The sequence below is a fragment of the Dreissena polymorpha genome, chromosome 5, assembly GCF_020536995.1.
Source record: "Dreissena polymorpha isolate Duluth1 chromosome 5, UMN_Dpol_1.0, whole genome shotgun sequence".
Classification (NCBI taxonomy): domain Eukaryota; kingdom Metazoa; phylum Mollusca; class Bivalvia; order Myida; family Dreissenidae; genus Dreissena; species Dreissena polymorpha.
Window position 1 is genome coordinate 48963133 of NC_068359.1, and position 19713 is coordinate 48982845.

The 19713-nt window shown below is 33.9% G+C and overlaps 1 protein-coding gene across 2 annotated transcripts in view; it reads left to right on the forward strand.

Annotated features, from left to right (window-relative positions):
• Positions 1-19713, forward strand: part of LOC127881589 (E3 ubiquitin-protein ligase PDZRN3-like) — a 230078-nt gene that overhangs the window by 6488 nt on the left and 203877 nt on the right. For both annotated transcript variants that reach the window (XM_052429575.1, XM_052429576.1), the window contains exons 2-3: positions 884-967; positions 14377-14541. In XM_052429575.1, the coding sequence (XP_052285535.1) occupies positions 884-967; positions 14377-14541 (249 nt within the window). The remainder of the gene's footprint in view (positions 1-883; positions 968-14376; positions 14542-19713) is intronic.

Genomic DNA, 19713 nt, shown 5'->3' on the forward strand with positions numbered 1-19713 from the left:
AAACAAAGATTTAAGCTGAAGTATTCTTTCCTTAACATTGATACTAAGTTTCTAATTAAATTTAGACTTGGGCCTGTATTCATCAACCCATTCTTAGACTTAAGAATAAAGAATAGACTTAGAACCGAGAATTTTTTTTCCAGCATTAGAATATATACAGCCTTCCAATGATGATTATGGCATTAACAAAATGTTCTGCATGAAAAATGATGAAGATAGAGGAGGTTTATGTCATGTTTGGCCCACAATTAAAGCAATTCTTGAATATTCCAGTTTAACGAATGTTCTTTATATTTGAAGACTTTAGTTTCAGAATATTTTGGTGAAAATGGGCCCAGTAACTGTGAGAGGACCTTTGTTATGTAGGTTTTTCATGGTGGATTTTTCTGTTACGAAAAAGTTCATTATTGCTCCTATTCCTGTATGATCTTAATGCTCAGGAACTTTCATTATGAAGACCTCTGGCATATGATCTTATTGGCCAGAGACTTTCATTAGGAATGTTTTTACCACAATGTTAATTTAAACACTTTAAACAAAATGCATTATGCACTTAATTATGTATGCTTTTAACACAATCAGCTAATTACCCAAAATTGAGCAAAACTGAAACTTGCATTGTTGTTGTTTTTTATTCAGATTCATTGTGTAATTTGATTGTCTGCAATTGACCTTTCACCAGGGACTGATGTGGTGTCAACCACTTCTATAATGTCAAATCATATTGATTCCCTGAGATCAAAGAGAATTTATGGAATATCAGAGTTGTTTTTTCAATGCGGTGTGAAATGTTTCTGAGATAATTATTTTGTATAATTTTTAAGTGTTAAGTGTTAGACCATCTGGCGAGTTTTGTCCTCACGCCCAGCCATGCATGTTTCAGTGTTCTGGGCACGAGAAGATGATGCTGGTGCTGGAAAGAGTGGCCGGCAGCCTCGGATTTAACATCATGGGTGGACTTCAGGCGGTAAGTGGGCATAACTCTTTTTGGTGACTTTTGCTAGTTCCTTAAATATAATTTCGTTACTGTTGGTATTTATTAAAATGCTAAACACGGAACAAAACACACAAAAAGCAGTAATAAAAACTGAAGAAAAATAGAAAAAAAGAACAATGTAAACTAAACCAGTATCTAATAATATTAATACTAGCTTAATTGGTTGCTACAAGTAGTGTAAAATGCATGTGCTGAGGTTTTAACCCTTTCCCACTCAGAAGCCAAGTGAAAATGGCTATGTGCAAACAGGATAAAACCAGTACAGCCTGCGAGTAACTCGCAGTTTGTTCAGGTTTTATGCTGTTTGCTGCTCATCAGAATCTTAAGGTTGGAAATGAAGCCTTTAATACTTGAATCTATATATATATAAGTAAGAAAGGACTTTAAATAAATTTAACTTTCTAAGGGTCTACAAATGCTTAAAAAATTATATGTATCAAAATGATAAAGGGTTAACTTGTAATATTATGTTTTGTATCATACCAAAATTATATTTACAGCTCACTATTTGATCACAAATATTGGTTTATTACAACTTAACCATTAAGCTGGCTAGCTCATTTGGTAGAGCACTGGAGTACCACTTTGGACGATAACAGGTTTGATTCCCTGTCTGTTTGTGGGAAGACCATTTTTTGGGGCCAGTCTTCTCCTCCCTATGATTCAGATAGGGCAGTTATGAGTTATTTGCAGAAGTATTTGCACCTATTATGAGCATAGGCAGGAAAAGTGAGAGGTTAATTTACCGCTTCTGTATAACTGAAAACTTTGGAATATGGGGAAACAAACACTGTAACAGTTAGGAATTGGACTTCAGTTGTCCTCTGCAAGTAATTCATTGTAACCAGTGTGAATAAACCTTGTGATAGGCTTTCGAGAATATGTTAAGTTTCTTGCCGGTTTCAAATCAAGAGGATATAGTGGTGATAAAGAATTGATTTCAACAATGACATTGACAGCCGTTGTCTTATTTGGTAATATGGGTCCTCAAGAGAGCATCTGCAAGATCTCTGGCCTAATCCTCTCCAGTCAACATCACAGGGCGTTTACTCTGCCTTATGACAGTTCTCTAAGTCTGCAATTCTTTTATCTTCGCCCTGTACTAAAGATTATTGGATGGTCCTCTATACGGCAGCTTGATTTTATTGGGAATCAAAGTTTATTCATTTTGCATGTGTGTTATTCTTTTTCATACACCTCTATATCTTCACCCAGTACTAAAGATTATTGGTTCGCCTTCTTTACTGCAGCTTGATTTCATTGGGAATCCAAATTTATTCATTTTGCAGCATGTTTGCTATTATTTTACATACACCTGTTCAAAAGTTGTGAAGAGATCTCTAAGTAATTGTGCAATGCTTTTATCTTCACCCTGTACTAAAGATTATCGGATGGTCTTTTTTAGTGCAGCTTGATTTTATTTAGAAGCAAAATTTATTAATTTTGCATGTTTGCAGCTATTTTACATACACCTGTTCAGAAGTTGTAAAAAGAGATCTATTTTGCTCTTAGACTGATCATTATTGTTGATGTCTGCATGAGATTGCTACCCATGTAGGATATATAATGTCAAATTGCAGGTCATGAAAAGATTACACAATAATTATGGTCTATTCTAATGTTCATAGAAGAAATAAGCTATTTGAAACAGTACTGTTTCATGAAAATAACAACACCTGACAATTCATAACTGACTTTGTGCATGGTGGTTAGGGTGTTTGGCTACTACTCAGGTGACCGAGCATATGGTTTGAATCTCTTACCTGCCTTTTTCTGATTTGGCCAGTTGTGGAAGCCTGATTGACTTTCTGCCTTCAGCACGAAACATAAAGGATAGGATTGCCGAGTAAACTAAAGATGCAAATATAAATTTCCCTCAACATAATTACTGTAACATCATTAATATGCATGGGGCATTAGTTTTATTGAATTATGTTGGTTCACTGCTTCAGAATTTTACACTTATAAATTGGAAAATGACTTAAGCAAATTTGTCTTCTTTTTTTTCCAAAATCAGAAATCCACGAATTCATGCATTAAAAATTTTTTTTTTTTTTTTTTTTAAACCACATAATTTCATTCAAACGTATATAGATGATTTTACAGTATTAAATTAGTAGTTTTGCTATTATAATGAACTAATAATGACAATGATCAAAATAGCGGAGTAAATTTGCCAAATAAAATTTTAGTGAACGGTGTGTATGTTGAGGGCAAAAGTAGGATCCTAATTGCCTTAAATGAGCATTTTACAAACATATCAAACATTGTTGATAAGCTGAAATTTCATGAAGAAAACTTTTCTTATTTAAAGCTACATCTTGACAAATCCTTAAAACAGCATGAATTTGCTATAAATTACATTACCCCTCTCGAAGTAAGTAAAATAATTGGCAATTTAAATGTTAACAAGGCTACGGGAATCGAAGGGATCGGTGCAAATATTATAAAATACTGTGGAGAGCATATTGTTTTACCAAAAACCTCGATAACAAGGGCTGTTTGTAAAACATGCATGCCCCCATATGGGCTGTCCGTTGTAGTGGCAGCCATTGTGTGTATACGATTTTTGTCACTGTGACCTTGACCTTTGACCTAGTGACCTGAAAGTCAATAGGGGTCATCTGCGAGTCACGATTAATGTACCTATGAAGTGTCATGATCCTAGGCAAAAGCGTACTTGAGTTATCATCCGAAAATCATTTTACTATTTCAGGTCACCGTGACCTTGACCTTTGATCTAGTGACCTCAAAATCAATAGGGGTCATCTGCGAGTTATGATCAATCTACCCATGAAGTTTCATGATCCTAGGCGTATGCATTCTTGAGTTATCATCCGGAAACCATTTTACTATTTCGGGTCACCGTGACCTTGACCTTTGACCTAGTGACCTCAAAATCAATAGGGGTCATCTACAAGTCATGATCAATCTACCCATGAAGTTTCATGATCCTAGGCGTATGCGTTCTTGAGTTATCATTCAAAAACCATTTTACTATTTCGGGTCACCGTGACCTTGACCTTTGACCTAGTGACCTCAAAATCAATAGGGGTCATCTACAAGTCATGATCAATCTACCCATGAAGTTTCATGATCCTAGGCGTATGCGTTCTTGAGTTATCATTCAAAAACCATTTTACTATTTCGGGTCACCGTGACCTTGACCTTTGACCTAGTGACCTCAAAATCAATAGGGGTCATCTACGAGTCATGATCAATGTACCTATAAAGTTTCATGATCCTAGGCCCAAGCATTCTTGAGTTATCGTCTGACAACCACCTGGTGGACGGACCGACAGACCGACCGATAGACCGACATGAGCAAAGCAATATACCCCCTCTTCTTCGAAGGGGGGCATAATAAATAATAGTATTCGTACAGGAATTTTCCCGGATTTGTTAAAAGAAGCGTATGTTCTACCAATATATAAAGGCTCAGACAGAGAGGACTGTAATAACTATCGTCTGATTTCAATATTGCCAACTATATCCAAGAAATTCGAAAGACATCTATCAAATGAATTAAAAGAATTCTTTCGTGTAACAAATGTGTTAAATAAACATCAGTCAGGGTTTAGAGAAAATCATTCTTGCCAAACAGCACTGATTAGTGCTCATTGATGAGTGGCTAAAAGATATAGATAATGGTAATTGTATTGGTTCTGTTTTTATTGACATGAAAAAAGCTTTTGATTTAGTAGATCATGGAATTCTGTTGTACAAACTAAAACTTCATCACTTTTCAGATGGTACCTTGTCTCTTTTTCGTTCTTATCTTAGTCAAAGACAACAATGCGTTAAACTAGGGACTAGTTTTTCTACCCCTCTAACTATTAAGAGTGGTGTCCCTCAAGGTTCTATTTTGGGCCCTCTCTTGTTTCTAATATATAATCAAAGTACTGACAGTACTGGTGTGACGATGCTTTTGAAGAGGATGGATATAAAACATCAATTTAAGTCTATCTATATCACCACAATTGTGTATGTTGATACGAACATTTGGGTACGATAAAAAATTTGGGTACGAACATTTTGGGTACGAAAACAAATTTGGTTCGAAAAACATTTGCGTACGAAACATTTTTGGTACGAAAAAAAGTTTAGGGGTACGGGAAAGTAGTACCCGTGGGTAACTTGACCCATTGCGCGAAACTGGGAGGCAGGTCACATTCTTGTTCATTAGGTATGGCAATACCTTCATGATGATTCTCGAAAGTAGGTATGAGCACATAGCCGGACCATGTGAGCTCAATCGTATGAGCACTTGACTATCCGAGTTCGCCCACGAACATATGGATAAGTTAACTAATAGCGAAATGACCTTATACATGTATATACTGAAATCTAACAATCGAACGAAATATCAAACGTGGTATGTACACTTAGGTGGTTGTGTAATTTCTGTTAGAATATCGTATTCAATATGTAAATTTTAAATGATTGTGCCCGCACTTGAGTTTGTTGCCTTGTTTGAGTCTATACGCGCCTAGGCTGCACCCAGTCTGTGTATTTGTGTTTTTCCAAGGTAATGAGTTACCTCCGCGCTGAGGCTGCATAATGTTGGGAACCGGAGTGTGTCCAGCACTCCTACCTAATAAGATTAGATTGACGACAGTTGGGACGAATTTTGAATGATAGCTGCAATTTCCAGCTATTTGTTTTGTACTGAAATGCTTTTAAATTTTTTATATGGTCAAATGCTGCGGGGGGTATGAGATTATCCGGAAAAAAAACACCTGTCCGGAATGGTGACCACAAAACAGACAAAATATAACATTGCGTCGGGAGCGGGAATCGAACCGGTGTCGTAAAGGTGAAAAAGCGAACGTCCTTACCACTGCGCTAGCGGGACGGACAATTATGCAAAGGAATGTTGTTATATGTATATATATCATAGCAGTGCAGCGTTTACAATTTGCAGGTTAGAAATTGTTCGCATTCTTTAGTTTTGTGATCAAGTAAAAAGTTAATATTACATGTTTTATTCGCAATTTATTTACTAAATCGAGAACAAATATCAAACAAAATAGAGAAAATATACAGTTGTTTCATTGGTCCATAAAAATAAAATGGATGTAAAATTACTAATTTTAAATTAACGTTCTGATACACTTATTGAATCTGTTTCCCCAGGATATGCTGTTCTATTAATATTTACCTTTATCAACACGAATGACAACTCTGCTAGGAGAATGTTATCAATGAAAATCAACGAGCAATCTCCTACGCAGTGTTGAATGCCAAGGGAAGTAACTGAAAAATCGAGTTATCTCAATCGGACTGGCTCAGTCTTTTACATAGGTTCCCATTGTGAAGAATTTTTTTACTGGTTATCAAACCTTAGACGACGCTGTTCCAGCATCGTCAAAAATGATATTGGGTTATTACTAAACCAATCAGACAGAGACTTGTTTGCTGATGACTCGACACTATATGCTACAGGGGCGAATCCTTCAGAAATTCAGACTAACTTACAAAATGATATTTATTCCATACAAAAATGGTGCACCCTCAATAACATGATGATAAACCCTAATAAATCAAAATGCATGCTTATTGGCTCAAAACAAAAAAATAAAAATATCAACCTTAATCTTAAAATAGATAATAATGCTATTGAGAATGTCACTAGCCATAATATTTTAGGATTTTATATCGACAAACATCTGCAATGGAAAGTGCACATTGATAAAACATGCTCTAAAATAAGCAGTTAAATATCTCTGCTAAAAAAGATATCAAATTATCTCACTTTTGATATAAAGAAATTATTTCATAACTCATATATTCTAACCAATTTCGATGATTATTGTTCGATCTGGGGCAACGCTAATAAAACCAATTTAACAAAAGTGAATGTTTTACAAAAACGCGCAGCAAAAGTAATTCTACAAAAGCCAAATAAAACACCATCCAAAGATTTGTTTTTACAGCTTAATTGGCTCTCGTTAAATCATATATGTAAATACCACACTGCAATCTTAATAAATAAATGTGTCAACAATCAGACTCCGGAATATTTAAATGATATTATAACTTTTTCTCAAAATCACAACTTTAACTTAAGATCTGCCACCCATAACGATATTGTTAATACCAAAGCTAAAAAATGTTATAAGAAACGAGCTTTTTCATACCATAGCATGAATATCTGGAACAGTATACCAATTTGAATACGAATGGCATGCTCTATCTCTGCTTTTAAAAGGCAATATAAAGCACATTTATTTTCTATCAATGATATGTCATGTTATTTTCTAATCAATGTTATTTCATTTGTGTCTGTCTAAAAGACAAAATGTGTGTTATGTATAGGTGTAAGTAAATATTGTTTGAATGTTTTACTTGTTATAGACCTATTTGTGTATGTTATTTTAAGAAGGCCACATTGTAAAAAAGTATTGATTCATCTGCATAATATGTATAGTGTGTCACTGTCTTTATGTGTAACCTTCTGTAAATAAAGCTTTTATTATTATTATTATTATTATTTAGTTCTAAGAAAATTTCTTTAATTCCAATGAAACACTGTAGATTCACCAAAGCTATGAAGATAATTGTCAGTTGTAGTGTATGCATATTTTGAATTATGTCCGTCAGTGTTATCGGGGGTTCCTTGTTAGATACTGGGAAAATAACTGAGCGCCAAATTGATGCGCCTGAAGGAAGAAAACTGCCAGTGGTAAATTGTCTGAGAGTACCCATCAGCCTGGAAAAGTCTTTCCTACAAATTAAATATGAATTTCATGGCACGTGAAGAAGAAAACTGATATTACGTTACGTACCCTACTGTTTCCTAAGCTTAACCCATTTATGCCTAGTGGACTCTCCCATCCTTCTAAATTGGATCAATTTATTTCCAAAATTAAGGATGTCTAGTATATTTCTTTCTATATTTAGAATATTTCTTACAGAAATTCCTTTAAGCAAACAGCGCAGACCCTGATAAGACGCCACATCATGTTGCGTCTCATCTGGGTCTACGCTGTTTGCAAAGGCCTTTTTTCTAGATGCTAGGCATAAATGGGTTAATATATCCATATCTTACAGTACAGTGTTGTTTGTGACATTAGCAGCTTAGACTGGCTTTCTTCAATGGAAGAGCAATCCAAATAATTTGCATTTCAATATTTAATTTGTTCATTGTCCCGTAACGTTGCTTTGGTAAAGATGAAACACGTTAGTTGGTCTTTTCGTTCATACTAGAAATCGTCATTGCAGAAATCGCATTCAACATATACTTATATGTTTATGTTTCTTTTTAAGTTATATTAGGGTTCTTTTTGTCAATTATTATCACTGCAACAACATTGTGGATGACTGAGCTAAAAACAATTCATTAACATATTTACATTGGGGCTTGTTAAATATTTGACAGTTCACAGCATCCAGAAATTTAATGTTGTGATCAATGCAGACATCACTACTGAGCAAAGATTTGTGTAGCAGTCGTAAAAAATGTTTACCATTTTCTGTCAAAACTGTTTGCACTTTAGAATAGCTTGATTGGCACTCTTCAAATTTTAATGAACCATGTTAGAGACTGTTATAAGGGTACTGTTATTAGTCTTTGTTGTAAAATTTGCCAAGGACCTAATTGTTTTATTACCAAAATTATGAGGGTTAAACAATAGATTCATGTTGAAAGAAAAATAACTTTTCTAGTTTTTGGTTAATGGTTATTTTTAGATTGTCAGATTTGAAATAATTTTGCTTTTAACATAAGGTATGGAATTAATTTGCGCATTTGCCATTTCAACAACTGCCAAGTGACCATTAAGATAACTGGTCGTCAGAATTAGATTTAGTTGAATTTTATGATCAAAATGTCTATTGGTATTATTCAAATACCCTTTTTAACTGGTTTTACTCAAATATCTCTCTTTTTTAAAACAAAACATACCAAGAGTCCATGTATGAATAAACGATATTCATGATTTTTAAAATAAAATATTAAAAATGACAAAGACATGGATTGTATTATTCTTATGTATATTTTACATAATAAATGCTTTTTTGGTCATATCTGAAAAATAACAAAGTGGATTCCTTTTTTTACTTTGCCTGAATTACAATAACATTTCCATATTGATCAGAATAATGCTAAAGAAGGTAAAATGCACAGTTTACATATACTAGATACATTATCCACACCAACTGGGCTTCATATATGTATTAGGTATTTCCTAGTTGCATGATACACATTTTTATTTTTGAATCAAAATGACTTTCAAAATTCATGATATTTAGAAAAAAGCATTCATACTCACTTGGTTCAAATATTTTCGAAGCATCATAAATTAAGTTACCGGTATTTGTTAAACAATTTGTAATAAAAAATGTTCTTTTAATGAACATTGTTTTGGCAAAAAGGGGGTGGTGTTATTTTCTAGGTATCCACATCTGCATGGTAACTGTTCCTATTATTTTTAGCGCTTTACATTTTTGTTTTCCTTGAAATTAACAATAGCCTCTTGATGCAGAGGGCTGAATAATCAAAATTCATTTTCAATAATTAAATTTAGATTTTTGCAGCCAATTTTGACAATTAAACAGGCCAAATCATGGAGAAAACATGGAAATTACAACAGCTGCAGGCCTTGGCATTGGTAATGCATCTTGTCAAAGAAATGGGGGAAATTTGAGAGAAAACAATTTATGAAAACAAATGTTGAATTATTAATGATGTGTCCTCTTTGAAAATTATATTTTACGACTGGATTGTGTCAAATGAGCTTTGATTCTGCTGTTTATTTCTGACACTGTAATATCCTTTTTAAAACAACGGACATGGATTGAATTACACTCCATTGTTGAATTTTCAAGTCTGTAAATAAACAGAAACAATATGTGAATCTGCTTTGATCTTGTTTCTTAAATTATAGTCTTGTAGAAGTCAATAATTTTTATTGCCTTTACTGTCAGAAAAATGCAAATAATGTCCTAGAGCATGATATTTAAGGACATTTTTATTTATGAACAAGGCTGGTTACGGGATGTGACGTATCATGCAAAGAATATGTTTGTTGATGGAAAGCAAGGAAGGCAATGTCAGAACGAAAAATGGAACAATATGTTCTGTAGAGAAAAATCTTGAACTTTCTGCATCAGATATGTCAATCGGGACATGTAACGCTGCTAATGACGATCAACATATCAACCAAGTTACTTTAATATCCAGGAAATACCTTGTTTGACCTTTAATAGTGACCATGACCTTTAAATAACAAGCTTGGGAGTTGTATGTGACACTCTGTATTAATATGGGGAATATATTTAAAAGGGAATATCAAACGAAAAAATGTTAAAATTTTGCCTTGCTTTTAATATTTATGTAGTGGAAAGGAAATCCTATGTCTTTGTCCTTGAATTTTGACCTCTACGTTTGACATTGGAAGTTGATACAACCTGTTTTTCGCATACACGGAAAGACTTCTAAGGGAAAGCCTAAGAGGGAAATGTGCACAGATTTTATTTTCTTTTTATATAATGTCAAAAATATATTAATTAACCAAACTATGATATATGGAATAGTTTTAAATGATTTCAATCCGAGAAGGACAAAAATAAAAATAAATAAATAAGTTTGCCTCTCATTAGGGAATCAAACCCTGGTTCTCTAGGAGCAAAAGCAAATGCGCTACCTCTGCAACACGCATTTTAGTTTGGTATTGGATTTTAAATGCTATGTAAGTTACACATGTATATTCCAAATCATCGACAAAAAGCGAAAAAGCGATGGAAACATTTTATTGTGTGACAGAGTTCCATTTATGATTTGTATTAAGGTTCCAATATTTTTTTTATACATTTCTCTTCAAAGTGTTATTTTGCTTGCTTGAATATATAGTATTCATTAATTTTTGAATCTATGACAACTTGTTAGAAAATTATATTTTTTTTACCAAAACTGCTAACAAGTCCCTTCAGAAGCTTCCTTATAAATATAAGTGAGTTGACATTGAAGTTTGGTCTATAGTCAGTGTGCTCCAAGGGTACCTTCTTGAGATTTCTTGAATTATCAGAGACACATGTTGATTAAGGGTCTGAGTCATACAGTCTCCCTCTCTCAGTTGTTCTTTTTTATTGCATGGTCAATTTGAATGATAAATTGCAGAAAAAATGGTCGAAAATTGCATTTTTATGCCATGCCATCTTATGGTGAGATGGCCTCTCATAGATTACTCATTGCCTGCAAATCTGTTCGGTAATGTGGTTACTAAGAGATAGCAAGTGCAAATTGTGGAAAATTGGTGATAATTGGCGATTCAGATTTTCATCACAATCTGTGTTTGGGAAGTTTGGGACATTTATGACCGTATGTGATTGCTGAAATGCTTGATTTGAGCAGCTAAAACTGTCTATGACTGCTATTTGAATCACAAAACAGCTCATCTTTGAGACAATCTTATAGTGTTGTAATGAAATCAAGTGAATATCTCAGAGGTGTTATGTCTTTTCTGGACAAATGTTTACGATAATGATTTATTCAACAAAATGAATCAGCGATAGTGAGTAGTTAAAAATACTGACATCCTCAAACATTCTGGTCCATAATCATGGAATTCATGTTCTGTGGGAACCGGCCATCATGCAATAATTTTACAGATATGGTCACCCGTTGTCAAACAACACTTCAACCTCGGTACAATAGCGTTCTGACATTTCAGACTAATCGTAGGTCAATACTGTTTCAATTGCTTTGTACTTCAGCGTTCACATTTAAATAATAGCCCTATTTGAACTTCTTCGTTTCTGTCATCCCTCTCTGATACCCAATACGTTCAATTATCACCTGCTATTAAACGTACAGGACATGTGAACTTCACATCTCCTAATTGGCTGATGGCCGGACTCAATTGGCAGCTTGATGACCACTGGTCAAGCCATGCAGTGTCACCAACTGACCAGTACCTAATTGTCCTTGTGATGTATTGTCCACTCACATGTCCAGTTTAAATCACTGGCAACGCCAGAGCATAATGTGTGCATACTGTCAGTAATTTATTATCTTTGGCACAATAACGGAAGTCACAAATCTGGCTTCAATTGTGCCGTGTGCCTATTTAGGGTTGTTATTTGTTCCTCAATAACTTTGTATCAACCATGGCAAATTACACCAGATGCAGGACATGTGACCTATGAATTGCAAACTTTTGTTGGCGTGAATAATGTTTTATGGGTAAACAGTAATTTCTAAACTTTTTTTTGACATACAGAATTTTAATTGCTTGCTGAATTAAATAATTTTCATTTTCCAGTGGAAGAGATCATGTATGAAAGGATGATAAGTAACAACCCTACTGTCAAAGAGAGAAACACTACCCTACTGTCAAAGACAGAAACACAACCCTACTGTCAAAGACAGAACCACATGAAAGTGCATTGCATAATACTTAGGATAAGCAATTTTTCTCAAATCATTAATGATTAGCAACATAAAACTCTATTAGTGTTGCTTGCAGTTCCCCATGTGACATCAGTTTGTACCATACATTATGCTTATAAGAATAGGTACAATTACTTATTTTATATTATGTTTTAGTTTGTCTTTTCATTAAGGATGGTGATTATAATTTATTTACATTAGTTTGTGTGGGCTATTTTTGTCTGTAAATCATTGCTTCACATTGGATGCATTATCAACCTTGAGCCCCAAAAGATGGGAAAGACACGCTGCACATTGCCAATGTGATCAAAGGCTGCCTAATTGAGTTATAGGAGTAATTCAATTCCTGTCCAGCCTGTGATTAATTGAAATTCATGTCAATTGTTATTCTACCCATGGGTAGTTATTATTGCATCCACAGCTGACCCTGTTTGACCCTGTAACCTAGGTAACCTTAGTGTTGGTCACATGATACCTATGGGAGGATGGACACATGGTTTTATATTTTCTGAGTCAAAGCACTTGGTGTTGAATATAATTGGGTGAAATTGAGAAATGAATGAAAAGCTAAGCATGTGGTTCTTTAGGGTCACCTATTGGGGATACATGGACATGCTTTTATGGCTTTATAAAGATCTAGGTCCTTACTTGGACAGTTTGGTCCTCAATTTATGTGACAGTTATTGACACTGCGGTCCTAATAGTCCAGATGTTAGCCAGTTTTCTTGATTGCAAAATGATCATAATTAGGCCTTGCTTTATTGTCTGTATTGTTGCAATTGAAAACTATGTTGGCTGAGTGTAATTCATGGTTAACAATCAATAAATTTTGTTCTTGAGATGGAGCCCAAGTGTAAAGTAGGGTGGTGGTCTTGTTGGCATGGGAGAAATGAATAAATTAGGGAGCTCAGTTGTGAAGGACCCTTACACTAATGGGGATTTGACAAGGCTGTTCCACATTGCATGTGTCAGAAGCTGCCCTTGGGTAATAAATAAATCATTAGAAAAAAAGGCCAGATTTTTCATGTATTCAATATATTTGGGCCATGCTCTGTGAAAAGGGGATTTAATGCATATGCGTAAAGTGTCGACCAAGATTTATAAGCCTGTGCAGTCTGCACAGGCTACTAAGGGACAACACTTTCCGCTTTTATGATATTTTTCATTTAAAGAAAGTCTGTTCTTAGCAAAAATGCAGTTTAGGCGGAATGCACTTTACAAACATGCATTTAACCCCCTTTTCACAGAGCACAACTCATTGAAGTTTGATGGCGTGGTGTCCTGACTAAAAGCTTTCTCTTCTTTCACACTGTTTATCTTCTAACTTTGGTCTGATTTCTGAAATATTAATTCAGTATTTAATTTACCAAACTGTCTTTTCTACTATTGTATTGGGATCTATTTTAATATTGCATGGTATTGCGTGCTTTAAAATAGGTTCGATACTTTGTTACACTTCCATTTAATTAAATTCACCCAATCATCAATATCTTCACGGGGTTTAACCTAATAGAACCAGAGTATTTTTATTTTAGGTTATGCTGTATGTTTTCTTTGATGTGTGTCTTTGATAAGTCTTTCATTTTATTTAAGTGAGTGAAATTGAATTTCAGCTTTACTTTGGAATGAAACTGAAAGTGTATACAGGGATCAAGTTTGATTTATAATTTGTGAACATGGCAAAGTTTCTTTTGTCATATTTTATCTACCAAAATCAGTTTTGTTTGTCTGCTGTTTTAATTGAAAGATGTTTGGCCCGTCATATAAAAGTAGCAGCATATCAAACGTTTTCACATCATCTTTTTGCAGAAAATTAAAATATTTTAATGATCAAAATATTAATGGATCAACCAAATGAAATGTGTGTTTAATATTTCGTATTGAGTTTTAATTATGCTGAAATTTTCTTTTTCAGCTCGGCTATCAAGTACAAGTAATGAGACATCTACAATTGTTAAGTTAAAAATGATGGCATCTTATCTTGCAGTTTGAGAGCAACAACAACAACGGCAATACAAGTGACTTGATAATCAGTAACAACAACAACAATCAGCATGTTGGCATGACAACAGAAGGAATCATCGTTTCCAAGGTGATGGTGGGCGGACCAGCAGAAAAGACCGGGCTTTGCACGCACGACCAGATTGTTAAGGTAAGGAATATGGGAAAAGAGGGAAAATGTGTGTCATGAGTTGTGTGTGAGACTTTTGTATTTTCTTATTATCCTATTTATATAATCCACTAAGCTGTTGTCATTCATAGAAAAGAACAGAACAGACAGTTTATTCAGACTTATACATACGTACATCTTTAATGCATACAATTATAAATGAAGTGCTGTCACGTGTCAAAATATAATAACTGAAACCAAAGCAATGATACAATATTATATACAATGAAAAACAACGATTTTAAAAAGGAGAAACATACTAATTTTAAAGGCAGTAAGGATAAACTGTTATGTTTAATTGAGTATGGCATATATGATATAGTTTTAACAAAAATTGAAGTCATTTAGAAAATCAAATTAAATTTATTAAGTCCTTCCTTAATATATTTAAGTTTGAAAGGCTTCATTTCCAAATTGTTAAAGATACTTGCAATATACTAAGAGTTACTCGCAGGCTGTTCTGATTTTATGCTGGTTGCAAAAGCCATTTTCACTTTGCTTTTGGGTGAGAAAGGGTTAAGAGACATAGCACCACAAAGTATAGCATTCAGATCGATGTCACATCGCCAAGTAATTCAGGTTAAAGCAACATTCAGGTTGTACAACTTCAATTACAAAGCTTGGTTGCGTATGTCTATGAGACTGCAGGCAAAAGGGAGAAAAATGACCATGCACAATAATATATAAACAACTTGGGGTAGGCTTTCAAACTTTTATCAAAATGATCTTTTCTTGCGGGGATGTTATTAGCCCTATATTTATCTGTTATGAATCTAGTCTGTAACTACTTGTTCTACTTGGAAGTCACAATAACATCGTCTTTTATACATTGAAACTAAACACTATTGTTATGCTGTTATACATTTTATCTATAAATGAAATACATTTTATCTATAAATGAAATATTTATGCTTAACTGCTGATGGCATCAAATAAGACTTGTACTGATAGTAGTTATAAAAAATTTGTGGCTTTGAATTGGACAAAAGGAAATAAACATCTGTCTGATAGCATTTTTGTCAACGAAGACCATATCTGTTAAACATCTTGTTAAAACAAACATTACTTGACAGCTGAGCGACAAATGATCCAGTAACTTCCAGGATAAAAATAATGATACACATATCAGACTGATTATACTTATTGTGTCTGTAATTGTTTGTTACAAGCAGGTGAATGTTATTGGAACAGACAAGTGGAAAGTAAAGATAACAAACAATGATGACCATCTTTTTCTTTGCCTGAAAACATCATATCACCTCATTAGTGCAGTAAGGTAACATGTGCTTGCTAATTTCAATGTCACATGGTACCTTTTTGCACCAATGGGGCTATATCATTATTTGTCCATTTCAAAAGGTGGTCAATGTAAGCACAAACTGTATTAAATGTAGTAGGGCTGCAACTGGTACCCGAAATATCCGATGATATTGGATCCAACTTCAGATTCGCGGGTACGGATTCACCCCTGGATATTTCGGTTCAGAATATTTATTTTCATAGTTGTATGTAACCTAGCGCTGTTTTCACGAGTATTGTTTTTATACAGATTGGTTCTGTTTAATACATAAAATATACGTAAAATAGTCAATATTTATTAACGTGTGACAGTCAAATACAGTTAAATCTGGTAATCTTGCGCGTCCGGTAATCTTGCGCACTCCGCAGTTTGCGAATTTCGCAGACGACAAATGGTTTTCTTTAGTAATGAAAGATGGAATTTCACATTTTTAAGAATTAACAGATTTAAAAGTTACGTATTCCATGCATAATAAAATTCGATCATTACATTTTAACACCGGTTGCGTCATGTACATGTATCGTAAACACTGACATACTTACGATAAATTCGAAATTAATCACAAATTCCCTGCATTTTTTATCGTTTTCATACTTTAAATTAAGAATTCATAAATCCAACGTGTAATATAGCATTCCATTGCACAATATACGATAATAAATGGGTATTTTTTGGCCATTAAAAATATATCGAATCAGACGACCTTGTCATTTCCCGCCATTCTGTCAAACCAAATTTGGCATGATCTCCGCATGCGCAATGGCCTAGTTTTTATATTTTCTGTAAACTATGGAAGCATGATCGTGGTAAAATTAAACCTATTATAGATTAACTTTTTTTTACGCTAGAAATCGTTTTATTTAAAGTTTTAATGTTTCTTTAGTTACAGTCAACAGACTGACACCACCATCATCAAAGAAACCGAAGTACAGCTATGAATTCACATTAAATTTGAATGTTTTTACAGACTGGTTTTTTAAATAATTTTCTGGAATGTTTTTTGTCACTTATAAAACACCATATGTCTACAATTTTGCCTTAATGAGGTCATTACACCAAGTGCGCAAGATTACCGGACATTGTGATAGTTTGAAAATGAGTTGAGTCATTTTTGTTTTGAAATCAAATCGGACAGTTCTTCACTGAATTAATCAGATATTTTTGTGTTAACAAGCACACAAACTTCTTATTTTCATAATAAATTTAGATATTATGTTGTCAATTTATAAAAGAACATGTTTTTAAACCAATTGACCCTTAACTGCGCAAGATTACCGGACAGCATCGTAGCAGATCATTCGAGACATTACGTAATGAGCGCCAAAGCAAAACAAATTCGAAATCATGGAGGATTTACACATTACCAATGCAATTCCTAATGGCAATAAGTAAGTTTTCAATCCTTATTGTCTTTCTGAGTTGTATTAAAAACAACGATAGTGGATCCAGATCATCCAGTGTGGCTGCAATGTTATTCAGGTAAATTTTGCATAATTTCGCGACCTGTCAAATTGTGTTCCAGCATAAGGTATTGTCTTGAAAGCATATTCCGTAATATAATTAGTTTAAATGCTATCTTGTGATGCAAGGAGCCTCAGTGCCTAGTGAGAGAATCTTCGCCACAGAAGGAGACCTCATCATTGCTCATAGGGCTTGCCTGGACCCGGACAATGTTGATATGTTAATTTTTTGGAAAACAAACATCAAACTGTATGAACAGTGAAAAGTGTATGTTAACCAGCAAACTATTAAGTGAATAAGTGTTAAGGTTTCATTTTATTTTGACATTGCTACAATGTTAAACGAGAAATTTGTTATGTTTTTTGTTAATAAATGTTTAATGTTTTTTAGTCAAGTTATACTTCTAAAACATTGATTTCTTTCATTTAGACATAACATATTAATTTTCTCTTATCTGAGGGATCGGGATCCGAAAAACTGCAAGAAACCATATTTGGATTCGGATCCGAACACATTTTTTGGATTCGTTGCAGCCCTAAAATGTAGTGTAATAATACAGTGTTTAAAGGTGTTCTCACACATAGGCGAATTCATTAAACTCATTGTGGCATATGATAAAAATATAAAATGTGACGCATTTCTATCAAAAACTGTGTTTGATTGTTTCGACTATAAAGATTTTCAAACATTAAGAAACTATTTGTATTAATGATGTACAAGAGCGATGAGCAAATACAGTAAATATAAATCGTTTTATTTACAATTATCATCAAAACAATAGTTTAAGATTTTTTTTTAAGCATTATGACATAGTTGTTTTTATTAGTTTTTCAAATATTGTAAATCAATGCAGAGCTTACTCATATTTCATTGGCCATAATAACTTCCTCTTGCTTCCATTTTTATTGCTAAATTACAAATGTAGTACAATTGGCAGAATTTAACCCATTTATGCCGAGCGTCCAGAAAATAGGCCTTGGCAAACAGCGTAGACCCAGATGAGACGCCGCATGATGTGGCGTATGCCGCATGATGCGGCGTATCATCAGGGTCTGCGCTGCATGTTTGCTTAAAGGAATTTCTGTAAGAAAAATTCTTAATATAGAAATAAATATACTAGACAGCCCTAATTTTGGAAATAAATTGATCCAATTTAGAAGGATGGGAGAGTCCACTAGGCATAAGTGGGTTAAAGTAAAAACAAGACAATATAATGTTCTTTTTCTCTGTCCTTTTTCTCTGTTCTTTGTTAACAAATTGGCTCAATTTTATATCATTATAAAGAAAACTACATTTATTTTCTGAGAAAAAGTACTCTGTTTCCAGCCAGTCTAGGGCTTGAATAGTGAGGTCTAGAAAATTCCCTGCCTTCCGCCACATTGTGATTTGTTGTCATATCAATTATTGTATCCACAGGCAATGGGGCACGACTTCTTTGTTACTTCAGTTTTCTCAGAATCTTAATTTGAAACAGCGCTTTGTCGAAATGCATTTTGTATTGAAATCCAAAATATTCTACGGCTTTTTTGTCACATTGGAATGAATTTAAATTAGCAATGGTCCACGTTGCATGCAATAGTCTCATCAACAACCACGGTTATGCCATTTCCGTGTAATGTCCTGTGACCTAATCTAATTCATCATCTCTGGAACATGGCAAAGTATTTCTTTGAAATTGCACCATCCATGTCATTTTGCTAATTTGTCCTACTGTTTTTGTTCTTGTCAGCTCTTTTGTGCTCGCAAAGGGTCACAAGTTTCTGTGACTTCATGGAAGATTTCGTGAAATTCCATCTTTAACCAAGAGGACTGTCTTTTGTTTGTCTGGAAAAATTCCTTTGATCGCGATTTGCTTCCTATTTTGTATTAACAAGCCAGCCTGATAGGAAATTAAGATCGAAATTACATTACAAATATTTGCATAAGACTTTTGCAGTTTAGATTAGCTTCATCAAATTAACGTCGAGTTTAATGTGTTAAGTTGTCAGATTGTGTAAAAATAATGAAAGAATGACTTCTTCTTTTTGCAGTTTAATGTCATTTTGATTTCTGCTGAAGCAGCAAATTTTAGTTTTTACAAATGAACACAGTCTTTAGCTAAACAGGCTCTTGTAAAACGAAACTGCTATAATATTTTTTGTGTGTTTCCTGTACTGAATTATTAGGAAAAAAATGTTTACATTTGTTTCCTTTTCACTGTACTTAGAAATGATTGATTTAAAAATTGCCTTTTTATGTTCTTATAATCCAATTAAGCTGTTAAATATGCTGATGAATTTCTGAAGTTTTAACACTGAGATTTTATGGGCTCCAAAAGGAGTTAATGTGGAATTCAGATGTCAAATTGATTTGACACCGAAATGCTAGAAAATACTCACCCCATGATGGAAAGT